Source organism: Ptychodera flava, chromosome 9, assembly GCF_041260155.1.
Source record: "Ptychodera flava strain L36383 chromosome 9, AS_Pfla_20210202, whole genome shotgun sequence".
NCBI lineage: Eukaryota > Metazoa > Hemichordata > Enteropneusta > Ptychoderidae > Ptychodera > Ptychodera flava.
The window spans coordinates 31,859,423-31,887,069 of NC_091936.1; the positions used below are offsets into that span (position 1 = coordinate 31,859,423).

The window sequence follows — 27,647 nt, forward strand, 5'->3', positions numbered from 1 at the left end:
CTTTTCAAGCAGTAAGTGTACAATGTATTTTTATGTATGTCTTTTATTCAATCCATCATCCAACAGGTGAAAGGTCAATTATACGATGAGGTACCCATTACCCAGTGAGGAGTACAGTGCCTTGCTCATGGGCACAACGCCGCGCTCTAGTTTCAAACTCACCAACTTCTGATTGTGACTTCCGCTACTCTGGCCATGTCTGGGTCTAAAACTCATTGTTCTTTGATTGTGAGTCCAATACCCTACACTTACTTGATCCACATGTGTAGTTTGAGAGCCTTCTTCAGATTTTTTTATTGTTCCATCTAAAATATTTTCACATTCATTTTCATCAGATGACAAGTATCCAGACGGTACACATGAAACTTTGTACTTCCAGTGGAGATAAGTTTTTGAAAAACGATACTGCATAATACCCTTCAATGCATTCAACACTTACACTTGCCAGAACCTGTTGAGTACACCAACCAACTCTGGCACTCTGTTTTCATTCTTGGTATCCGAGAGACACACCACCAGGTCGTTGCCCCCTTCCAGTTGCACAACCAATAACTGGTCACTTCCTGGGGTCACACAGATACCAGTAACCTGTACAGAAAATGAAGATAACCTCATATTCATCTACATTTTAAATGTTTTGAATCTGACATGGCACTTCAAAATCACACATAAAATGTCAGTAGGCTTGCAAGGATTACAATCAGGGCAGACAACAAATAACACAGGCTTGGTTTGTAGCATGCTCGCGCTCATATTTTATAAGGATGGAACCACAGCGGGGTTCTGGGAACTATATCAAGTGAGAATCGCTGTTCCAAAGCCATTCTCCCTGATGGAAATGTTTGAATTTTATGTGGGAAAATGAAGATGGATACTTTTATGATTGTGTCTTATAATTTAGACAACATTGAGGTCGTTGTCAAATTTGATATGTTTTTGTGACAGTTGCATGGCAGTCATGATATTTGGCCTTAAAAAACTGCCTACACAGTATAGGGCCGTTCACAGTTTACGTCACTGTTCTCTCATTAATATGCAAAAATAAATATTTGTCCGCATTTTTAGATTACGCTTTTGAAAATTACGCATGCAAGAACGACGAAAATACATCTCAGTGGGCGACTGCTAGTGTAACAGTGAATACTAAACATAGGGCCAAAGTCCCTGAAGCTACTATAGACATGGGTACAAAATTAAGTATTTCCTGACTATATGAAATTATCTCACTAGGGTCATCCTAGGGACATGTAAACTAAATATTAAACTGTCTGACCAGTGGTTTTGAAAAAACAAGCAACCCAACAGTTGACAGAGCTCTGCTGTGTTATGTAGAGAATAACTTTTTGTGACACATGTATTGATGAAGAAGGTGGATATCTTTGATAGCTCATTTCAGGATGGCCTGACCAAAAATGGTTATCTTTTAACCCTTTCACCCAGTTCCCTGTATACAGGTCCAACTTTACCACAGAAAACAATGGATTTGGGACAAACCATGGTGGTGAAAGGGTTAATATCAGTATTTTCATCCTATTAACCAAGCACATTTTAACTTTCAAATAACATTGTAAGTAAGTTCTGTTGAATAAGTTGAGACTGTACGTACTCAGAGAAAGCACACTGAAAAGACAAATGTTTGAAACTTAAGAAGTTCAAGGTCATCAAAAGCATTATAAGGAATCATGTTACACTTTCATTGCACTGTTTACACAGATTGCATAATTGCTATAAATAGCACATGAGGAATCTTACAGCCCAGCTTTACCATAAAAACCCTATCACTTTGACCACTCTTTTAATTGACCACTCTATTTTTTTCCTCAAAAGTAATCTTATTTTATCCTTACCAAGTCAACCATAAATGGAAATTAGAACTTTCTCTATCTCTATTTATTTGACCACCCTATCATGACAAACCATTATGAGCAATTTGTTTTAGATAACATAAATGGTGGTTCAGAATATATCAAAGTTGGGATTCAGGAAAGTTGCCTTTACATGTTTTAATCCTCCACGATGGTAAGCATTTCACTATGAACTGTCAAAAAAAGTTGAAATTTCTGATAATTCCACACTAAAATTATTTTGGCTTTGATGATTTCTTAATTAATTCAATTATTTAAAATCATATTAATTATTTTTTTCTGGGTGAATTGATAGGGTTTATACAGTACAAGAATTACATACAATGTAAGTCAAATTTTGACCAAAAATGACAAAAAAATTCCTTAAAAATACACATTTGCATATTTCATCACAATTTGAACAAATCTAAGTTGGGTTATCCCTAGGGACCTGTATACCAAATAACAAAGCTGTCTGACCAGCGGTTATGAAGAAGAAGATTTTTTACCAAAAACACCTTTTTTGGCGTTAATTTGCCTATTTTCAACAATATCAAAAAATTAAAAAAAATAGTTTCTCAAAATCATATTTTTCATCTACACAACAAATATCAAATCAGTAAGTACTGCGGTTCTCAAGATATTTGAGTGGACGGACGCCTCACAAACGGACATACATACATACATACATACATACATACAGACTGACGACGGACGCCGGACGGATACCCATCCCAATAGCTTCTATAGACTATAGTCTATAGTAGCTAAAAAACATATTCACGACTCAGAGTACAAGCTGCAAAAACAGCCACGCATGCAACATTGATAAAATTTGTCCGCATTTCAAGCTGCGTGTCCGATGTCGCGCGCATACAGCTATATTTAGTAACAAACCTGTAACCGTGAACAAGGTTATTCATACAACCAAGGACATGTTACATGATATCCTGACAAGTATTTCTTACCTGACTCATTGGAATGCCGCCTTTCATTGGTTTATATTTCTTGCTCGGATCTAGCTTGTAGATGTGTTTATCTGTGAACAGCAGGGCTCTGTCTGCATTCTTGTTACGGTGGTTTGTCTGTTGGAAAATCAAACACATCAAATTTCTCTGTCAATCTTAGCTCTGTCATGTTTAAAGTGGAATGCTTGGGGACAGATACCAACTTTTTTACTCAACTTTTTACATTACTGTACTCTTCTTACCTATTTCTGTGTGGGCTCATTTTACTAGGAATAAATGAAGTTTTCACTGTCTTATTTTTGTGAAAATCTTTGATTTAGTTTTCCCAATAGAGTTACCATACGGATGGTGGCCATTTTGAATTTTAAATATTCATAGGTTTAAGGTATTTGTTTCTCTCTAGTACAAAACTTTGCAGAGCAATTCCTGATTTTTAGTAGTGATTTAGAAAGAGAATAGTTGAGAATTTCCTTGTGGAAAGCAAACTGGTAATGGAAAATTCTTTAACACTAAATTTGAGAAATGAGGTGCTTTTTACACACAGTACAGCTGTTGAAATGTTAATATAATTATATCACTATTAACACAGTTTACCAAATCAATGCAAGATGATATACCTTGTGTTGTGTTTTATAAAACAATTGACAAAGGATGGCAATTTTTTCATCCCACCCTAAATAAAGGCGACTATGCATTTTCCAATAATTGAACACTGAGATTTTCATTTTTTTTCAAAAACACATCATATAATATTTGTTAATCAGAACCCGTGAATGAACATTTAACACGTGTTAAGAAAACAAAATTCTTGACTTGAGAATGACCTTTGACCTACCTTTCGACAAAGGGATGAAAAGAGAATAATGTTGAATCTATCTTGTGATTTGAGTTGACCACACGTATTTACAAAAGCTGCCGTGTCATTGCTGTAATGGACCTGGAAAAAAAAAACGGAACATAAACTCAATTCTAGTCCAACTTTCCTACTTTAAAGGAAAACATGGATGAATCTGTATGGTAAAATAAATGTAATGATGGAGTATCTTTTACCTGCTGTTGCATTACAGTGAAGCATGTTGTCAGAGTGGAATCTTTCTCTGATTGAAAAGAAGATAATTTGTCTAGGACATAGAGGGCGCCCTGCATCTCAAAGCCATTATGTTCTGATACAGTACCGGTATGTTATTTGCATCTTATTACGTCTGATGCCTGTTTTCTGTGTCTACACTCTGGACACAACATGTAACACTTCATTTTGGTTTTCAATGAAACAAGATACTTGATTAAGTTGTCTTTTGTTACAAATTGCAACTTTATCAGTTTTGATTTTAAGATGAATTTTAAGATGAATAGCTTTTTTCCAATTTTGAAATCAAATTAGTGATACGCTCAAGTGACTGTTAAAGACATCCGACATGAATTGGTCTGTTTCTTATCCCATTGTTAGAATCCAGCCAGTAACAGGCACATCTAGTGAAGGCACAGGGGATGGAATGTAAATTGTGATGAAGTGCACCGAGGTTACCCTCTCTGATACTGTTTGCTCTTTGGTAAATTCAAGCTCAAACTTGAGACAGAACTCAATGTTTACGTCAGAAGTCGATGTAACATCATGAGCTCATGAACTACAACTGTCCTGAAAAGAAACATGAGGACATGACGTCACTTCTAAATAGCCTGACTTTAGCTAACTTACTGATGACAAGTAATTTCCATGCCATGTTCTGTTGTATCCCCAGTCTGGTCGTTTTCCATTCAGTGCATCCATGGCCGCTATCTTGTTCCTTACTTCTGGGATTTCTTCTTTTTTCAAAGGAGACAGGATCTTGGCTGCTCTCCACCTGTCAGAAGAAACATTAAAATCATGAAAATCTTTTTCTTGTTTTTGTTCTTTTTCTTGTTTTGTTCTTGTTCTTATTATTATTAAGCTTTTCTTTAGATTTCTTTTGCTTGTTTAAATACTGTCAAAATAAATTGTTATAAAATCTGGTAAATCATGACAAATCCACTTTTACATAGTATGGATAATTTTTCTATGGAAATGTATACCAAACAAAACACACACCAACAATGAACCAACCACAATAAAAAAATACATACCTCCGGTGCATTCGTTTCATTTCATCTGAGAACTGGTTCAACACCTTTGGTGGCAGTGGCCAACGCAAGTTTTTACCATAGTCTGTGGTTGTTTCCACATCTTTGAATGTGTAGATCACTTCTTTCATGTACGTCCTGGCTTTGTACGCCTTGTACGTACTCATGATCAGGTATACCGCCCTCATGCGGTGGGCACGGCGACGAGCCATGGTGCCACGCCATATCTAAAACGGAGATGACAACTTGTTAGCGCTTTCAATCTTGAAAAATCATACAGTTGACTCATTTTGTTAGAATTAAGATAAAGCTAGGTTTCATTTTGCAAACAACTTTACTACAGCTTTGAGTCAGAAACTGGTATCAATAACAGACAAGATTACCGCCAACATTTCTGAACGAGTGAAGAAGTCTTTTAAAGATTTGAAATAAGCACAGGTTTCCTAGGTAGTATGATTTCATGCTGGAGGTTGAAGGTTTGAACGTTTGAACTATTGAAGACTTTCTAAATTTTGGTCTCAAAATAAATTTTAATCTACTGGTTGAATAATTAATTGAAAGGAAAGTATTCAAGAAGCCATTCAAGAATTACTTTACTTGTAGTTGTTAAAGAGAGTGCCACCATGCACTTTTCGCTGTTTTTTTGACAAAAACTTTAACCAAAGTTTCACCTATAAACTTTGACCCTTACATTCTGACAACACAGTAGAGGTCATTAACTTTCACCTTACCTTTTGAAGATAGAGCACAATGCCTGGAATGAGTTTTGTGCGTGCTTCCTCAAGAAGGAAGATAGTCTTTGGTGTGCGTACAAATAGCTTGGTACGTCCATATTTGACATCACTCTCAAATCCTTTGTCCTTGATCAGAAACTCCACAGCTTTCCTGTCAACACCTCCCCTGAAGTTTGGCCAGGTGTACTGGGATAGCATCTTATACCTGACATAAGGGAGAATGTCATAGACTTATCATTTGAACAGTGTGAACACAGGCAAGCTATCCATTGTATCAGAAATTCTGTTGTTGTCAAAGAGGTTTTGGCGAGATAGCTTTGCAGCAAAATTTCTGTCCCACAAACCATCGGAATAAAATGTCAGGATGAAGGAAACTTTACATGACACACAATTTCTAATCACCATAATGATTTCACGTTCTGATGAAGTGGTTTGCTTAGGCTCTTGAAATACTGCATGGACATTTTCCAGTACATTTGTTTCAAATAATGTGATGATCCTACATGCAAATATGTGTTGATGGGTCTTTAATCTTAATTTTGCATGAACATTCTGTTGAGAACGAAGGATTCTAATGTACGTTGAGTGGTGAACGGTGGAAAATCACGTGAAAACGGAGAATTTTTCTCTCAGTTGAACCCTCCCTCAAGCAAGCTTTGAACCCTTCTTTCAGCAAGATTGGTATGATCCTGTAGTTTTTTTTAATTTTGTTGGACTCATAAAATGTTGGAAATAGGGCTGAAAGCATAAAGAATACCTTTGTAGGAATCTTGAATAGTGTTGTCTGTATGCAAATCCAGCTCTCCTGACTCGGACATTCTCCAACAAACCAAGGTACCTGACTTGATGTTCTACTCTGACGTCATCAAACAGCAGTGGTGATTTCTGTTCATTTGGTTTGATACAGCGTACATAGTATGGCTCCTGTAATGTGATAATAGATGGCACACCAGCTTTTACAAACCATGAAATAGGTGCAAACTATTATATGTGGTTAAAATCTCACTTGGTCTCTACAATGTGCACATACAACAAATATATATCAAACGTAGGATAACTGATACATTACATTTTATTCACCAATTTCTCATTCATGTGAATATAGGCACTGGAAAAGCAGTGATATCTGGATTGGATTCTAACTCACAATCCATGGTTACACCCACTAAGTCTGTACCCAAATACATTGGTCACACTGACGTAACATTACACAAAAGTGACATGAACTAAACATTATACATAAGGTACCATAGAAATGTTTTCAGTAAAGAAATGTTGGCTATCTGTCAACATGAGTGTGATGTGTGCATGGAGCAAGCCCTGGCATAACTGTTTTATTTCAGTGGAAACAAATTATGGTCTAATCAGGGATTTCCTACAGAATCTTGATATATTTTAATCCACTTTTATGCCAACAAGATTCCCTGAATTAATGAAAATTACACTAGCCAGTCTCTTGGTTTTTCTGGTTAATTTTTCGAAGTTTGCACAACTTCAGTTCAGCCTTCCCTTTTCCTGAAATTAAATTACAATGAGATTACCTTGGAAATTAAGTTCTGGACTAATTCAATCATGGATGTCTTGAACACAGTCGCTGCATTTGCTGGTCTCTTGGTAACCTAAACAAAAACAACGGAAATAAGAAATCAATAGATTTTATAACACTAGTACGGTCATATTTACAGAGTTTCTGCCACAAGAGCTGCTGTTTAAATAAATGACTGACTTGACAATTATTTCAGCACAGAAGTGTAAATTCTACGTAATTGCTAAAACTGTGAAAAAACAGTTATGATAATAAGGTCACACAAATCACCATGGTAATGAGCAATTTTACATGAGAGAATTTGCAAATATTACACATGTATAAGCCGTAAAGCAAAGACTTTGGTTGCAGTCTTTTATGTCACTGACACTGGAAAATGAATCTTTTTAAAAAAATATTTTTTTTATTGAAAAAAAACCCCCCAGATCATCCACACTACCGTCAGTGTCAAACACGTTACATAGTGAGTAGAGTTTTCAGATTCTTTTTTTCAAATTAATGTGCACATGTTTTGATTCATCATAAATATAAACAGAGCTGCCAGAAAAATGAGTCTATCATGGAAAATAGTAAACGAAAAATCAACTCTAAGATGGATGGGATAGAATCATCCTGTTACAGGGCTAGCAACTCAAATTTTTGATGATTTTTTTCAGTTAATTTTTGTGATTTTGTCAAAATTTTTATTCTTAATGTCAACTACATTTTTTGTTCTCCTCCCAAAAGCATGTTATTCAGCTTTCAACTTAGCCTGTAGATGTACACACTGCAATACGTCGGTTTCGAGTTGTCAGAAAACGCACGAATTTTTAACATCGGTCGCATGGGGGCGCTCGAGATTTCGCAAAAGTGGGGGCTAAAATTTCAGTCATGGAGGGAAGTCGCAACATCACGCGTGAAGACGTCCGCAAAATGAACATGAAAGAGCTACCAGAATTTTTAAAAGCAAGGAAGATTCCTCCTTCCAAAGCTAAAAAGGCTGAGTTGGTAGAGCTTGCTGAGAAATCCATTGACCTTGGATTAGAAACTAATGTAAAAAAAAGTGAAAGAGGCTCCCCACCTTACTATCCAAAATGTTTTTTTGTGTCGAATTTGTGTTTGATTCGTTTCGAATATGTATTCGTACATTCTTATCCGATTGTTTGTGTTCATAAAAATGTTTGTTTCGCTTCGGATATAAGTAGGGAAGTTTGGTTTTGTGTGTACTGTAATGTTTTGTTCGTGTGGGGAAAGCTTTTGGCGAGACGCAGCCGGGCCTATGGTGTTACAATGTTGATAGAGTTGCCCTTTGACGCTTGCGTTTCGAAACCCGAGTGTGGTTTCTCATCAGTCGCAGTGTAGATTCTTTCCTTGGTTTGTGTTTGTGAAAATTTATTTTAATGCATTTTAGTGATCTTGCTCTTCGGTTAGCGAGGCAAGTTCCCGTTTTAAATGCGTTGGCGAGACTCCGACATCGAGACTGTTGCTGTTTCGTTTAGCAAGTACGTTGGTTGATCTGGAAGGATTATGCTTTTCGCCCCAGTTGTTGTACTCGAATAATGTCGAATAATGTCGCTCACGTTTATGTTTTGGCGATGTGTCCGTCGAATTCGGCGAAAATCACACAAAACGAGCATTTTTGAAGCAAATTAAGTACCACGTATGAATTTTGAGAATGATAGGGAACGATCGACGAATACATGATAGACGAACTTGCTATTACTAGGGTGGCCAAAGTTAAGCTAAAATGTTGCGACATATTACGCAACTCACGCACACTGAAAGTGAAATTTGATTTTCGTGAAATTTTAAACGCCATTTTTGCTGAAAATAAGTAGCTCAGTTACTGAAAAAATGGATATTTCCAATTAAAATCGATGTATGAGGCAGATTTCATTAAAAAACTGAAGAAAAAACGATAGAAAAATAGTGTTTTTCCTCTCCAAAAATGCCACTTTGTACTGACCAGCCACAGCGCTCGAGCGGTGGCCGCTCATGGCACGCACTTCTGAATCCAGTCAATACCTATTTCGCAACGGAACTGCTTTCGGGCCCTGTGCACGCTGTCATAGAACTGTGAAACTTGGCCAGGAAGTGGCAGACCATCCCATTTACATGTAGTGGTGAGTTTTTGTTATATTCTGGGAATTTTAGCCAGCAAACAAGAGGTAAAGTGAGTACGGTAAATTCGATGTAGATTTTTCCCATTTAGATACATATTTTTGCCATAAAACTTGTAGCATGCTCTTTTTAAACATCATTCAAACATTTCTGTGAAATATGACGAAAATCTGTCCACGAGCACAAGTACGAATCATAAAAACAAAATCGTGTTCATTCATAGACCTCAGTACAGTGTGACTCAAGATGGCGACGGAAGGCAGTCACACTGACACACCATTGACAGTCTGCCTGAGGCTGAAGTTAGGGACAGCTATTTCTTACAATTTCATGGCTGAAAATGAACTGCATTAAAAGACAATTGGCTGTTTAAATTGATTTGTTAGAATTGAGTGTTATTAAATAACATTGTGACAAAATTTCATTGTATTGTGAGCTCTAGTTTTTAAGTTATGTGAATTCAAAATTCATAAAAACATAAAATACATCCATTTTTCGATGGTACGGTGCCGCCGCAATTTTGACTAAGTCAGACAAAATATTTTCAATTTTCAACACTCACAGTTTCAAAATCCAAGACTGTGCATCAGTCAAATCTTGATTTTTCCGTAATATTGGGTAAATCTGTGCACAAGACACATAGTTTAATGATTCCATGTGAAGTAAATAAAAAATTATGGGTTGCCAAACTTGAAGGAATCGGCATTCATTGAAATAATTTTAAAATTTGCCGAAAATTGTCCGCGAAAAAATGGCATTTGTATTGCTTTAAAAATTCATAACTTTTGATTGGATACAGCTATTTGCATAATTTTTTTTTATTTTTCTTCTTTTTACCCCATTCTTGCTAAAAATCAATTTAAACTGTGTGTTAAACAAGAGAAAAAAATGGCTTGGCCACCCTACTACTACTTTTCACAGTAAAATTGAATGTCGAAGATGACATGGTGGCATAATCCCTATAGGAAACAGCCATTTGTGGTTTCCTGATTTTCTTTTTCTCAGGCATATGTACACATGTCTATTGGATGCTTGTTTGAGAGCGGAATAGATCACAAGTAACTGTGGAAACGGTTAGATACCCAGCTAAGTTCACGTCGTATCATCCTTATCCATGTCGATCTCAGGCGTTTCTCTTTCTCTTTTGAAGCTGCATTTGAGAATGATAGGGAACGATCGACGGTTACATGATAGACGAACTTGCTTCAACAGAGCAGATGAAAGTAGACTAAACTTAGGTTATGGATACGGAGTCTGTGTTATCGCAATATACGCAGACCGGAGTCCAGAAAGTAGCCCTCACTTCCGGTCAAAGTAAGAGCGCCCCTAGTGGCGAAAGCTTAAAATCCTTGAATTACCGCATGGTCTTATGGTAACTCGAAACCGACGTATTGTTATTGTTGACGAGTGAATTCTGATCCGGAGTAGCATTAAAATGTAAACAATAACAATGTATTTTACACAAATAGATGCTAGCTATGTTGACAAGCTGAATAGTGGATGTTTCAACATTATTTTAGTAGCAGAAAAAGAACTTGCAATTGACATACAAAATAAAAATAATGAGAATATCATCGAAACTTGGAGTTACTGGCCCTTTAAAAGTATTGTTCAGGTTCTTCCACTGTGGTAAATACAGCAAAGTGAAATAGGAACTAACCTCTAGGACTGAGATCTGACCTTCAGGCCACATTTCACTCAAGGTACGGTCACGACTACTGTACAACAATCTTTAAAGTCCTGGTACAACGTGTCTTTATTCTTGTCAATGAATCCTTCAACATTGTACCTGTGTGTTACATAGCATATAAATGTCAAACAAGATAAGCGTCATGGTCATTAAATGGGCGATTAGTAAAGAAAGAAAAAACGTTGGGCAAGTGGCAGTTTTCTACTGCCAACTGGTATTTTCGCGAGCAAAACACGCATTTTTTTAAATGGGAAGGGTGGATTTCTTTTCTTCATATATGGAAATGTTTGGTACACAACATTGGAATTATTCAAATTATTCATTGATATTTAAATTCCATATTTAACGCTGATATTGAATAAAAAATAAAAAAGGGATAAATTGAAGTTTTTCTGGAGAATTTATTACATGTAATCTTTGCTCTTCAATTCAAGATCATTGAAATCCACTCTTCATATCAGAGTGAAACGTTAAAAGGGATAACATGTAGCAATTGTTTCTTGTCAACTTACGTGACATCACCTGCATAATGAGCTATACTGAAATCTCTGTTGTGGGCCAGACTTTTCATGGTGGGTTTGGTCTGTCTGCTGGTGTAGTGATTGTGTCTGGATAGTTTCTGGTCCATGGCTTCTAGAAACATCTGATCGGAAAAAAGCACAAACACTTCTGTGAAATTCTGATGAGAAAAGGTGTGTTTTTTCATCAAAGCTTAAGTTTGGAATGGCAGGATATGTGAACTTACATCTGGACTGGTATGTCGCATGAACATGTCCATCTGTCACTGTCCTACATGTGTACTTTCTCTACAGTACAGGTACAAATTCAAAGCTTACATTTTTCCAAAAATTCTGATAGTGCTGCTCATGGAATCACCAAAAGCCTGGGATAAGTTATTTAACATATCAGTAAAATGGCAAGGTTTGAGCAGAAAAAGAAGAGCTCTGACAAGGAGAAAGCTGGTAGACATGAGTACAATCTATTAAAAGCTGTGGCATTCAAGAGTTTAGGAAAGGTCTGACCAGAAATGTGCTGAGGACTAGCTGGGTATGGCACACAGTACGAGAGATTTCCCATAATACATCATGATTTGTACCAACGTAGATTCCCCTGTAAAGTCTACCATGTTTCCCATGTGTAGACAAATTCCTGGACTTGTTGTGAAAATTCTGAAAACGTACTTTTAAGGACACTTTTCTTCTCAATTCCCATTTTAAAGGATTAAGAAAATTGTGTGTGATTGAGAGAGGAGATAGCATTTTTGTAAATTTTCCACTGATTTTGTCCTCAGCTACACAGAATAAAGTGATGGAAGTAGGAGACTAGATGCACCTGTTTTATGAAACAAAAGGATATTGATTTTTTTCCAAATAGAAAAGACAAAAGAAATTTACATGCTAACTTTTTCAGAGAATGACCCCTTCAGTTGCTCATAACTTGCTTCCTAGAACTGTGACATTTGTAGTACCTGCAGAATGTGACTTTTATGGGTATTTAACGGTTTCTTTAAAATTTATACAACAATATTTCAACGTACTTTTAATAAATATAATTAAATAGTTATCGTGAGACTTCGCATTATTGCTTTTATGCAAAACTGAAAAAGTTATAAGAAAACTAACGTCTTTGGTACAAATCAAACAGGATTATGGGTAATTTATTGTACTGTGTGGCAGTTACATATTGCAACCACAGACTATGAAAATGACCAGATGACATACAGCGTTTTGCTCTGTACTTTAATATCCCTTTGAGCACCAAAGTCAGTTTTTGTCACCTTCATAAAATATACCCCTGTCAATTTTTTTTTTTGATTTTTGCCAAAATTTTGATGAAAAACATTAGCCATTGAAATATGATTTCAATTTGCTCCAAAATTATCAAAAATTACAGAAAAATTCGTAAAAATTGGCTTAATGTTGCACTAAATTTTGGTGGGAAAAATTGCAGCACAAAGGGTTAAAGTGTCTTGCTTTGTACTTACCACATCTGTAACTCTACCAACATTGATACAAGCTTCATCCAATATGGATATGATACCTTTATGCTGTAACTCTATCATGTCACATATGATACGATTATTGAAATACTCTACATTGGTCCATTCTATGCCTTCTCTGTTGTACTCCTCCTGTTCCTGTTTCAGGACCAGCTCAATGAACAGCTGTTGGAGTTTCTCATTGCAGTAGTTGATGCAGAACTGTTCAAAGCTGTCAATTGTCAGTGAAGACCAAATATATTACAGTGATAATCTGTCAATTTACAGAGTTCTTCAAGAGTGAAACGTCAATTTTGAGCCACCCCAACACAGCATGAAAATAGCTAATCGTGTTGTTACATTCTGGAAATGCTCATTTAGCAGTAAAAATGCCATTGTACACGTGAATCTCTGTGACGTGTGTGATGTCATTCATTGAAGCAAATTTTCCTGTCCTAATACTAGTCTTACTTGATCGTTGAAAACAGCAGCATTTGTTTGCATAGAAGGGTGATGACGTTCAAAGTTTAATAATGAATGAAATTCAAGTACATACATCACTGCAATGTACCAAATTTTACTAGGACATACAATGCCCTGGGCATTGTATTGTATGTCTAGCTGTATGGCTTGCAACAGTGGAGGGGGACCTGTCTGCAAGGCAACTGGGAGTGGGATGGGTATACAGAGGGATGGGGGTGAGTGAGTTAGAGTTTATTCAGTTTGTGGCGTCAAGAAATTCCGAATGACACTTTCCCTACCTGTTTTCCTCAAAGATTTCAAATCCATAGATATCCAAGACACCAATGACAGTGCTGTCACCCACTTCAAGGATGTCTCCTTTCACTTGGATGACATCATTGATCTTCTTGACAACCCATGTGAACAGTCTCTCATACATGGCCTGAAAAAATTGCATTTATTTATTCATGCATTTCATCTCCATTTATACAATCCTTTGAATGAACTTATACATTAGACCTCTTTAATGAACTTATTTATAAATTTCTTGAATGAACTGTCTTAAGCAGATTGAAGGGAAACATGAAATGGTGAGGTTTGTCTTATGTTAAATAATCAGAAACAATGTAACTAAATATACACATATAAGGGCAACTTTATCAATGGTTATAAACATTATATGGAATGTTTCCATGTGAAAAATTTGCAATGCAAATTGAATATTTAATATTAATATATGTAAATTATTATCTTATTTGCATAAATGTTTACCTTAGCCAATGCATCTCTTCCATATTCAGCATCTTCTTTGGTGTGTCCCTTTTTCGATAACTTCCCCCCTGGCGGCAACGACACGATAACAGAGTGCCTTCTCCAAGTTATCTGGGGAAACGTCCAGCAGACTGGATATGGTAGTCAGAAGTCCTCTGTTGGCTACAAAGCTGGTTTCTCTGTCTTCTGTGTCAAATGCAAGATTGCCCTATTTTGGAAATTTAAATGAGTATGCAGTTTCCATTAACGATACTGGTGGAATTACTTTCAGAAAGCAAAAGTAGAACACAGATTCAAACACAGTACAAACACAGATAGTCAAGAGAACATACACAGAATGTATATCCTCAACATCATTTCAATATCAGACAAAAAACAAGGTTTAGCAGTCTTTTTAAGGTAGTATGCGACTCTAGAGTGGCAGATTTAGACTTTTGCTCAAACTTTCCTCCATGAAACTTTCAATCATTCCTTTACCAAATCAAGATTTAAAATCATGGGTCACCATGCAAAGTTTCGTACCAGAGAAACAAATTACCTAACCTTTACTGATATTTGAAATAAAAAATGTCTGCCACCCCTGTGTTAACGCTATGGGTTAAAAAATAAATTTTCAATTTTCAAAAAAGCTAAGATGGAGAAAATCATTCTTACTCCAAGAGCTCGAAACTAGCCCTCCAAAAGTGGTAGATCAGATAAGTATTGTAAAAATTTGAGAGTCCGAATATGTGTCCCTGAGGCGCATTCTACCTTAAACTTTAATACAAAGCTACTTGAGTATAAACAATTACTATCAAATATCACATAACAAAAAATGTTACTTTTTCTTTCCATTTCATATTCCAATATTCTACATATTATTCCTTAAGCCATGCATATTGCTAAAAGAAGTTGGTTTTGCTTTTCACAACTTGTGGGTCTTACCAGGTGCAATGTTGCAGCAATGATTTTCCACACGCATTCCTGTTCACTGGCTGAAAATCCCAGCAATTTCATGGCACCCATGTTGTCTTTGTAGTTTTGTCTGTCATCAATGGAACTCACCTAATAGAGTAGATCATTAGAAAATAAGAGTCATTGTTACATGAATTCTAGAAATTATGATGAAAATAGATGCATGCCTGTGCCATGTTGTTCAGGATCAAATTTTCAAATATATTCGCACTTTTCTGCTTTCTACAATACAGATAGTGGTATCAGGTATTGAGATAAAAGTTGGTATCTTGATCAAAATAATTACATGTATATGAATCTTTTTCCCCCTTAGTGCACATACACCTGTAGAATTTCAAAAAAGAGCAGTTTTTCTTGAAGTATAACACTGTTATCACAGGTATATGTAAAGTATATGCTGATCAGACAAATAGGGCACACACACACAGATGTGGCAATCGTAGAGTTAAGTAATTACAATGGAAAGTAACTGGTTTAGCAAAGAGGAAACATTGAAACTGATAGTACAATACAAGTGTAATGACACTGTACATGCATGTCAATATGTCTCCATGGTAGTAAACAACACCAACTGACAAGATCAAATTGCATGGTCAAGTTTCCATAAAAGCTATCAAATGTGCTAGAAAATTTCATTACGACGTCGAAATCATGAAAGCAAATCCAAAGGCATCTGATCTCTAAATTGTCAATTACATGATACATAATTATTTTGTTGAACAAATGAGGGTCAGTGAATGTTAATTGTTGTTTTATCTGTGTATCTGTCATTTGAAGAAATGATACAGAGGAGTTTGATTGGTCAATGTTGCGTGCTTTCTTTCTGAGGCATTCAGATAGTGCGCCCTCATTGTCATATATGTCTGATCTTTTTTTCAATAATACATTCAAGAATATTAATGTACGAGGTACCCTTTGGATATCTCCCTGGTTGATGTAGTGATACTGGGATACGTCTCTTTGAAGATGAAACTTTTTCAGACTTGCTTCGTTGGAGCCTTGAATCAACTGATAGAATGCATGGAAACTTCTCTCTCCTGTTTGTTGTCGCACAACACGAGACTGTGTGGTCAAAGACAGAGAGAAAGAAGAGAGAATTTGTGAGTGGGATTAGTATTCATAGGTCTGGTATTCTTTGGGTTACACTAGTCGGAAAGAGGTCATCAACACACCATTAAACACATCAATAATTCCTAAGCACTCAACCTTGCGATGTATTCCAAGCCGACTGCGTGACCTTCCCTACATTCGCTTTTCATTACATGAGGCAGTTTTCACTTTATATCCGGTATCATCTCATGGACCACAACACAGGAAATTGGGGGTGATAAGGTTAAACTGCGAGGGGTGAGGAGGTTGAAGAGACAGTGTCAGCATACGCACAAAGTGGGTCTCTTACACCGACAGACATAACACAGCATTTTTGTAGGGCTTCCTGATGGACGTTTCACATGTCAATTTCAAAGAGTACACTTGTGAAAGAAAACATTCCAGTACGTATATAATCCAGAAGACTGATACCAAGGCGGTCATTATTTTGTAAAACCTGATACCACAAGAATCATGTCTCTTCAGTGTTTGGTCCATCTTGTGTACAACACATATCTTGTGTGCTATCACTGAAATACACAGACAGAATCAGCTGTTTGTGATAATACATATAGAATATATTCTGTAGTTTTCAATGGAAACTTCCTTTCAACTTGATGATACACAGTGTTGAAGGCCTAATGCCATGCTATTCTAGTTGATTCTCTTCCATTCAAAGGTCCTAGGTTGGTAATTTTGGTATGTTACAATGATCAGTAAGGCAGTACAGATAAGCACTGGAAACATTTATGGCTTGTGAGATAACATGGTGAACTTCAAACTTACACATGAAAAAAAAGAATGGTTATTCATTCCTGAGTGATAAAATGAATTGCTTTTGTTTTTACAGGGAGCTATAAAGCAAGACAGACAACGTAAAATCATGAAAAAAGATAAACTGATGGTGCTGGCAAAAAAAAGCAGCTCATAGCAAAATTCTCAAAGTAAGCTTTGGTGTAAAAGTGTGCCCTCACACAACAAGACTTGGAGAATGCGATACTGGGTATCGTTTGCAGCTGGCATTTTCACAGAGTGCTTTTTTATTTGAAGAAAAGCCTGGTGACAGTAAATGGAAGTCAATTCTGGTGCTATAAAATGAGAGTAAAACAGGAGATAAATATGAAATAAGCTGGATAGTGTTTGTTTCTAGGAAGATCTGGCTAAATATTGAAGGAGTGTATATACATGTAATACCCTGGTAATATCACTGACTGATTTACATGCCTTTTCAGCTTTTTTCATTGTCAAATTGGTGAAATTGGTAAAAAAGGCAAACTGTTGAAATGAAATACGTCAAATATAGCACATGTGCGGGTCACTCGTAGAGTTTGTACAGGGTACATGTTCTGATTGTTTAATGAAGATTATGTGGCTGAAATTCAGTCAATGTTGAGAATGGCAACAATTTATCCAATACAGTGATTAACAGTTATCCTCACCTTCTCAAGGAGGTAATTGTTGATGTGTCCTCCTATGGGATCCCCTTTGAAATCAAAATTGATATCCATGTACTTGCCGAATCGACTTGAGTTGTCATTCCTGTTGGTTTTGGCATTCCCGAAGGATTCCAGGATTACGTTAGACTGTAGGAGAATGTTTTTGACCCTGAAAAAACACAAACACGATTTGTTTTAATAATTTGTGGAGGAATTCAGAGAAAAAACTTGTGAAAATCTCCTCACATTGACACTGCAAAAATATCTGGTATGCTGACAGCATTAATCCAAGAGAGGTGTAAATAGAGTTCAAAAAGGATGATAAATGTCTGGAAATTAATTATAATGAATCAATTGCAGCGTGAAATTTCAGCTTAAAATTAGATGTCTGCTGTAAATGGGCCATGTAAGAGGAAAAAATCGCATGTGAGCCAATATGTTATTATACAGTGTTGTTTACAATGAAGACATAATACACTGTACAGTAATTATGGCTGTATGATGATATATTGCAGCCAAATACGGTACAGCAACAGGGTGCTATTAAAATAACAATAATTTCATTTTGAAGTTCCCCTTCTTACTCGCTAATTGCGTTTCATGGCACACACTCTGACATATAATCAGCCAAACTCAATTTCATAAAGTAAAGACATGGGGTGGGGGTTGGGGTACCGTCTCTTTATAGATTTGTGAAAATGAGTAATTAATTGCTCCTGTATGAGGGAATGAGGGAATTGGGGAAATTGGCCATTCATTAACTTCTGTTTTGTTCCAATTTTTTTGATAGATGCAGTTCATGTCTGGGTCACAGAGTGTGCTATATGGGATAAATGTTAGGTGATAAATGCCAGCCAAGTACTTTGTATATGTCTGAGTAAATATGCTTGTTTAGTGATCATTTCACACTCTTGTAAAGTGTATACTCTACAATATCGAATTGACATGTCATTGATCTTCACCAAAGGAAGTTTCTGGTATTGCATTTTGGATTTCTGGATATTCCTAAATTGAGTCATAGAATTCAGAATAGGGAAGCATCGGCACTCTGCCATGGCACGTTGTGAATGCTAAGCATAGCCATTTGGTCTGATGATGCACTTAACACATTTACATGTTTGATATATATGTGTAAACTGCATACGCAACATCAATGAGATTCAAGCTAGATTATGTGGGAGCACTGTGACAGCAGCCGTTTTTTTGCTAACGTGTTTACACACGTGAGCATATGTCGCAGCGATGTCTGTCTGTCTGTCTGTCTGTCTGTGTGTCTGTCTGTCTGTCTGTCTGTCTGTTGGTCCGATATCTCAAAAACGGCTAATCAGATCAGAATCAAATCTGGTACATATATTCAGTTAGCAAATGGCAAGAACTGATTAGTTTTTGGTGGGTGTGGCTTGCATACTTTTTGCTCATTTGCATAATTAATGATTTTAGAAAAAATGGATATACATTAAAAACGACTACAATTTGATGAGATTTGCTACAAATGTTGATCACACCAAGATATATCAGCAGTGGGAAGCATTAAGGGGTGACATGAAAGATAGTTGCTAATTTGCATATTTAATGAACTTTCCTAATTAGGGATATATGTCTGATTTGACTCGATCAAACTTGACCAAACTTGGTATGTATATTAAAGATACTATGATTTAACATTATTGAAAGTCATTAAGCGTTTTAACTTTAGCCAATTCTTAATTTTCATATTAATGAACTTTGATAATTAGGGATATATATTTGAATTGACTGGACCGACGTTGATGAAACTTGCTACATGTATTTGGAGCTACTATGATACAACATTTTGAAAGTCTTTATTATTATAAAAGCATTTTACTTCAGCCAATTCCGAATTTGCATATTTAAAGAACTTTCCCATTTAGGGATATACTGGTATATCTGAATTAACTTGATTGTTGTTGTTGAAACTTGCTATATACATCAAAGATACTGTGATATAACATTATTGAAAGTCAAAAGACATTTTTAATTCAACCAATTCTAATTTGCTTATTAAATGAATTTTCATAATTAGGGATATTTATCTGAATTGACTTGATCAAAATTGATGAAACTTGCTATGTACATTAAAGACACTATAATACAATATTATTGAAAGTCATTAAGCATTTTCTCTTCAGCCAATTGCTAATTTGCATATAGAGATATATATCTGAATTGACTTGACCAAAGTTGACAAAACTTGCTACATATATTGCAGATACCATGATACAACATTATTGACAATCATTAAGCATTTTTACTTAAGCCAATTCCTAATTTACGTATTTAATGAACTTTGCTTATTAGGATATATACTGGGATTTACTTGATCAAAGTTGGCAAAACATGCTATGGACATTGATGATTATACCTGGTTAAATCGATATCGAAAGTCATTTCACATTTTCAAGTCTGCTAATTTTAATTTGCATATCTAATGAGCTTTCACAGCTCGGCATATATGGCTTGAAGGACTTGGCCAACGGTAATTACACTTGCTATATAAAATGGTGATACAATGACAGCAGTCAAAGAACTTTAATATTTTTATTTCAGCTAATTACATATTTGTATACTTCATGACCTTTTAGAACTAATCGGCGGTGATTATTGTTCATTATGTTGATCATAATACTTTGAATGAAGTTGCAAACATGTGGCAAAGGTTCAAATTTACACATAACCGGTATATAATGAAACACGTGAGCATTTTCAGTTCATATCTGGTTAAGATAAATGGGTAAGACTCATCCACTCCAATGGTGCTAGGATGCTATCATACTTGTTTACCATGGAATATAGACTTGCCCCAAATTCCAGGGTTTATGAAATGGTTACATCTTTCCATGAATTCTGCTGTTTTTTTATTTTATTGGGGGACGGAACATGTTCTGATGGTGTAAGCAGTGCTGCCAACGTCCTGGCAGCAACTATTATTGCATATTAAACACAGGAACATGACACAAAACAAGTATTGGGCTAGTCCAAGTGGAATCTCTAGGTCATTACCGTACTTACCGCCTTTTTGTCAGAAGGTGGGCTGACTGTGGGTGCGTTATCTTTTTTAACGACTGCATAGAAATCCTACTTGAACCAGCATCCATAACTTTTGAATATTTTTTGTTGTATATTTTTCAATTCAGTTCATCAGCTACTCTTTGTCATTTGGCTTTCTCAAATTCTTTTATTAACCCTTTGAGTGCCAAAGTCAACTAAGAATTCTGTTGCCTTTATAGAATAAAACATAACCAGGTGCTTTTTGTCAGACCAGGTTTTTCCCAAAATTTTGGTCCAAAATTGTAGCCATTGAAATGTTGTGTTCATTTGCTCCAAAGTTATCAAAAACTTACAGAAAAATTCATAACACTTGGTAAAATGTTACATTCAAATTTAAATGGGAAAAAATTACAACACTCAAAGGGTTAAGTACTACTAGTGTTTAGGTGAACCAGCCAAATCAGGATGTTTATGCTGTCACTTTTAACCCTTCCACCCCTCGTTTCCCTATGCACAGGTCCAACTATCCTATTGAAACAGTGGGGATGTACCATATGTAAAGGGGTTAAAGCATGATTATACTCTATCCTAACTGTGGTTAAAGTAAGCTGGTAAAAAGTGGAGCAAAAAGGCAATGAGATTGCTGCATTTCTGATGATATTGTAGTGAATCTTGCTGAAATAGATATATTGTTATCAGGTTTTCTCGACCATTTTAAAAATTGACTTACAGAGAAGTGTACCAACTACATTTCTACTGATAATGGATATCAGAATTTGAAACCTAATATGCATCAATAATCTTGTTTGCACCTGAAATTATATCCATTCTACCTAAATATTTTAAAGGGCATGTGAACAGAACTCTGTCTAATAATGTTTCTGTGTATTTAAGTGAGCACAACACAACATTTAAGTTCTTCCAAGATGATCAACACAGTGCAAAAAAGTTTAACAAATGTTTTTTCATACTTTCTCTTATAAATATATTTTGTGGAAACAGTTCTCCCTACAATTTTTTGCAAGAAGACTTATGCCATGTGGGTTGATTTTTCCTGTTGAAAACTGTGGATGTTTTCATTCTGATTCTAAAAATATTTGTTGAATAGCGTTTCACTAGACAACATTCAGACTTCAATAGAGGGGTGCCACGCCCTTGTTACTTTATTTAAGGAAACTGTATATAAATGTTTGGATAAAAGGTGATCTACATGTATTGTCTGTCCTTCAGTGCCTCAAATACAGTAGCCTCATTTACTTTTTCACTTTTTTAAAACTGTTGAGAAAATCCAGAGTAGACTATTAGAGTAAACTCAGACAGGATGTTAAACCTCATACGGCATAATTTTTTATGCTATAAACATAACCCCAAATGAAATTTGGAACGTTCAGTAAGAGGACGGAATCACCAGGAATTTTCATCCTGCTGAAAATTTTCATGACCAAATCTAAAATGGATGAATTTACTAAAGACACACCTGTCTAACCTGGGTAAAGAGTTTAAAATTTGCTAATCATAAAGTATCAGAAAACGTAAAAATAACAGTGCAGGTAGGTAAACCCTGGGAGAAACTATTATTTTTTAAATACCGGTATAACAACTTACCACATGTGGCCATTTCTGCATTTATCTTTCACTAATTATAGCAATATGGTATTGTGGAGATGAAGGTAATGGAAAATACATTATCAATAAATAAATACAATGTTTGGACTAATTTTAGACCAGTCAACCTTTATCAACGCATGAACTGTTTTGAATGGAATTATTATCCTTCCCATTTTTTTGCAGCATGTTGCACATTATGCTGATATATCTGCCTACCTTTCAATTTCTTGTCGGCCTTGTACGTTTGTCACCGCTGCAATATATCTCATAATGATCTTGGAAGCTTCTGTCTTTCCTGAACCACTTTCACCTGAGGATGAAGAAGAAAAATGGGAAATTGCTATTACATTCAGCGATAAGTGTTTGATCCACTTATTGGAAGTAAATTTCTTCTACTGATGGAATTGAAATGTTTAATGAGACTGAAAAAAGGAGCAAGCATAACTATGTACTCAAGGCTGGTTTTGGCATTCCCAAATTTTCTAGATGAAGTACTCTGCTCTGAATGCACTTAATGGTATGACAGTTAAAAAGACATTAGGTTCTTTGGGGTTAATGAAATCGATTTTTCACAATAATGCCCATGCCTACATGTATCTACTGGTATATTATGTCCATCCTTTGAATTTGCTTTTCTGTGGTATTCATTTCAGCAAATCTTTGACAAGTAATATTCATATTCGATGTTAACACTTTGAGCGCCAAAATTGATTTTGTTGCTCTAATAAAATATGCCCCTGTCAAATTTTGTCGAAGTTATGCCAAAATTTTAATGAAAACCTGTAGCCAATGAAATGTGATATCAATTTGGTCCAAAATTGTCAAAAAATTTACAGGAAAATTTATATAAACTGGTAAAATGTTGCAGTAAAATATTTTGGTGGGAAAAATTGCAGCAGCACCAAAGGGTTAAAAAGCATGAGGACTTTCTGTACCAGATAGGTAGACAGATAGTGTCTGTCATCTTTTATCGGCAAAGGCTGTACATAACCGTCACACTCTGAATATGATGTTACTGCAATTCTAATGTCATTTTGTACCATTGTTCTTTAATATTTTTATTCACTACTTTGGCATTGTGTGTGTGTATCTCTTCTTATGTAGGCATAATAAAAATAATTATATTGACAATAAAAAAGTTATAAGATGATATTCAGAAACTGAAACTTTGTAAACACCCATCACTTTTCATTCAAAATTTTACATATAAGAGCATATTCTGTAACACTGTCAAATTATAGTAGAATAGGATGAGTAATATATCCATGATATTTCATAAATATCCTTTATTATCATTCATAGTTTCAAAACAATGAACAATAACAAAAAAATATGATCTTTTCTTTGACAGCAATCACAAGTATCTGTACAGAATATTGTATTTATTGTATTATCTGTCATTTATAGATATCCTTGATACATTTTTAATCAAATGAGGTAATTCCTGTTTTCTGGATTGCTATTTTGGTCTGGATGTTGACCATCTTTGTCCTTTGGCAACTTGCCAAGGCTGATAGGTTATTCAAATCAGATGGTCCACAGACATTACATGTACATGGACAGATTTGGCAGATTGCCAAGGTTGCTTAAAAAATGCTCAAAAAAGGAGCCACAAATTGTTGATATTGCCTCCCTTTTTCCCGTACTTCCTGATAATATTAGTTATCATGGTTTCTTTACATTTACATACAGCAAAGTTGATGAAAAGATATTTTAACTTAAAAAGTTCTCATACACTGTGATAGGAGCCAGGGGATAGGAGAGTACATGTACCTTATACATGTATATGGCTATATTTTGAACTTGAATATGCATGGGTACTACCATATGACAGCACCAATATGCATGAACTTCAATTTCTATCAAGTCCAATTCCACATTTTTATAAGTTGTTACTTTTTATTGTACATTTTTATTGTTTTCATTTTTCTCTTTTTAATGTAAAGCGCATTGAGATATTTGAATATGTAATGCACTATATCATATAAGAAATAAAATTTACCATTATGTTAATTACAGACAACTGCTCATTCACCTATTTTCTTCATAAATTAAAGTAGTCTGCACCTCAAAGTTGAAAGATGTAAACTTTTGCCCCGACTTTCCTAAATGAAACTTTAAACCTATCCCTTTTGAAACCAAGACTAACAATCAGGGGTCACCATGCGAAATTTGGTACAAGACTGTAGAGAAACAAATTACTCAATATTTACCAACACTTGAATTTAAAATGGCCACCATCCCTGTGTGAACTCCATGGGGAAAATAAAAAGTAAAATTTTTAATTTCCACAAAAATAAGCCAGTGAAAACATTATTTACTCCAGGAGCTTCAAAATGAGGCCCAACAAGCGGTAGACCTATAAAGCATCTTCAAACCCTTTCACCCCCAGTTCCCTGTATACAGGTCCAACTTTACCATAGAAAACAATGGATTTGGGACAAACCACGGTGGTGAAAGGGTTAAGAGTCAGAATATTGTCTCTGAGGAGCATTCTACCTATCATTCAGTCTCAATCAACATCAGACCACAGTACTATGTGAGGTACTATTTCTAATGATTCAAATTGTGAACTTCATGAACTTTTGGGACACAAAAGAATAATTTTCTTCTATAACTCATCAACTGAGCTGCTCAAAGAGGAAAGCAAGATATCGTACACCCATGTTCATAAGTGATTATACGGAACTCTGAAATGAATTATCCGATCTACGAGGACATCAATTTTTACAAAATTGTTGAAAGGCAGAAAGCAATGACTTGTTGACAGGCTTTTCGATGCACTGAAACATCCATACGTCCTGATGTAATAACTGCGTCCACAATGCCATGACCAGAATCGATAATGTATGAGACATGTTGACATTTATGGAGCAGTACATTCTGAATATCCATCAGTTCTTTTAACGTTTCTCATCATAGTGCCAAACTACTAGTATTAGGAATCACGATCAACAAGCCAGAAGTTGTGGTGAGAAAGAATGCTGGATGAAGAATTGTCTTTGACGAAGAATTGTTCTTTTATTAGCTAAGAGCAATTTCATATTCACGTTCAGTATGTTTAATACCTACATGCCACTTAAAAGTGTAAATTTTGTGACTGCATTCATTGGAAGGAATGGGTCAGACTTAATGGGGAGGGGATATCCAATTTTCACACTTCAGTCGATTAAAATGTGTCTAAGATTACACTTCTGGAAATTGAGTAATATAGGTACAATATTGGACAGCTTAAAGTTTTACATTCAACACCAAACTGTTACCAGAATGTGAATTGTACTGGTGTCCATGGAAACAAAACTTCGAGGATCTTGTAAACTGTTCTTGTGAATGCTAACACATACCCCGGGTAGTTTCATATTGTGCCACAAGGTGAATGATGAGTAATATTCGTCTTTTTTGGAGGGGCAGAATCAGAAACAACAGCAAGTTGTTAATAAATGCCTTATGCATATTAATGCATATTAACAATGATCATGCTTGCAGAAGTGGACTTGTCATGCCATGAACTGAAATCATGATTTAAGCGGAGTATACAGCCGAAAGAAATGAGCTAGATTTTGTTGAACTTGATATCGATGCTTTGAATGAAAGAGTTTTTAGGAAAATAAAATAATTCCAAATTAAGTTATTGACGTCATCTCTTGAAAATGGAGATACATCAGATGCATTCAAAACATGTGGCTGGTATGTACCGGTATCTCTGAGCTCATCATAATAGAAAGTATATGCATGGATATATATCAATCAGTGGCCTGGCAAAACAGTGATTTCACTGACTATACCACTCAGCAAACTATATTGGCTGCTGGTGACAGAAATTCACATCTGTTCATTCTGGCTCATTTTCGTCACATCACTATGATGTGCATACATGTTTACAGTTTTCATCAAAATTATTGATTGGCATTCAAAATTTCTAATTTGCTTACTTTGTCTCACCAAAATATATAATTTGCTTCTTCAAATTATATTCCCATTTGACTGACAAAATAATCACTACTTGGTGAAAATCCTTGATTGGGACAGCTGTGCTGAAATTACAGACTTCTGTTTGACATCTATGGCTACAAACATACATGTAGCTCTCCTGGAAAGTAGATTTCCCGGGTGGATCTAAATCCCATCAGTCGGAAAACATATCAAACAATGGTCAACTAATTGGGTTCTCAGAAGATTCATCGCCATGGAAACTATTCAAAACTTTCCCTTTCTAAGTCTAATACACCTTTTACCCCGTAAAGAGCTCCAACCGGCTTTAGAAATAAAAAACAAGAGAAAAAATTGGACTTCTAAAGCTACTCCCTGCTTCTACCGGCTGATGTTTTTCAAATAGTATTCCAATGTGTTCCCCTGGGTGTGATATCAGAAAAACATTTGACTGTTATTTGCTAAAATTGCAAGCTGAGGATTATTGAATCCATAGTAATGGGTTCTGCCAATGTCAGGCGATGCAGGGTAGGAGATGGCATACATGCATTATCCCTGCTTTTATGCAAATACATGTAAGACTATTGAGAATGAGTTATTCAAGCTTCAATCAAACATTCTGCTTCACAAATCAATACTGCATTCTGGGAAAATGTATAATGGGTGGGGGGAGGGGGGTATATTACAAATATGCTTCTCACTTAATTATTTCAGGAGACAAATAATGTCATTAACTTTTTTATGTACAATAACTGCATTAAGCTGTACAGTGTATAAATCTTGATATCTTTGATGGAAGGATCATGGTGATATTTTTATTATTATCTGATATTTTTTTCTGTTGAAAGGAAATATACAGCAAGGAAATGAAATCATTCCACTTTCACACAAGTATGAGAAAGCTGTTATGATATCTATCAAAGCATCCATTCTACTGATTGGATCCAGTTACAACTACTTTGGCATTAGATTTTGTTTTTTCGATTTAATATCATATGTCATTTCCTAAAAGTAAAATCAGGCGACTTATGCTGCCTATGCATTGGTCACGAACAGCAGAAAAAGCATCAAAAACAGCATTTCTGTGTTCATATTGAAGCAATAATGATTTTTAAAGTGGTTAATTGCGATTCTGTAATAGTAGAAATATATACAGTCTGCCTGCTGGAGTTTCATAGTAAGGTATAAATACTTTGCTGAAAAGATTACAATCACTGTCAGTCCCATGAAAGCATTGTAAAATTGGCATAGTAGGGGGAATAGAACATTTATATGACAAAGGAGAAATATGCAATATAGGTGTTATTCCAGAATCAAGAGAGCATATGGGGGGGAGATAGAGAGAGAGAGAGAGAGAGAGAGAGAGAGAGAGAGAGAGAGAGAGGGGGGGAGAGAGAGAGAGGGGGAATGGGGGTAGAGAAGGGATGAGTC

General features: G+C 35.6%; 1 protein-coding gene across 1 annotated transcript in view; it reads right to left on the reverse strand.

Annotated features, from left to right (window-relative positions):
• Positions 1-27,647, reverse strand: part of LOC139140681 (unconventional myosin-Id-like) — a 62,221-nt gene that overhangs the window by 1,939 nt on the left and 32,635 nt on the right. The window contains 19 exon segments of the mRNA XM_070710059.1: positions 440-588; positions 2,813-2,929; positions 3,648-3,749; positions 4,509-4,653; positions 4,913-5,136; positions 5,641-5,848; positions 6,401-6,567; positions 7,185-7,262; positions 10,950-11,023; positions 11,026-11,078; positions 11,492-11,622; positions 12,964-13,189; positions 13,719-13,861; positions 14,191-14,241; positions 14,243-14,398; positions 15,115-15,234; positions 16,057-16,206; positions 17,673-17,838; positions 22,503-22,596. Of these exon segments, the coding sequence (XP_070566160.1) occupies positions 440-588; positions 2,813-2,929; positions 3,648-3,749; positions 4,509-4,653; positions 4,913-5,136; positions 5,641-5,848; positions 6,401-6,567; positions 7,185-7,262; positions 10,950-11,023; positions 11,026-11,078; positions 11,492-11,622; positions 12,964-13,189; positions 13,719-13,861; positions 14,191-14,241; positions 14,243-14,398; positions 15,115-15,234; positions 16,057-16,206; positions 17,673-17,838; positions 22,503-22,596 (2,554 nt within the window).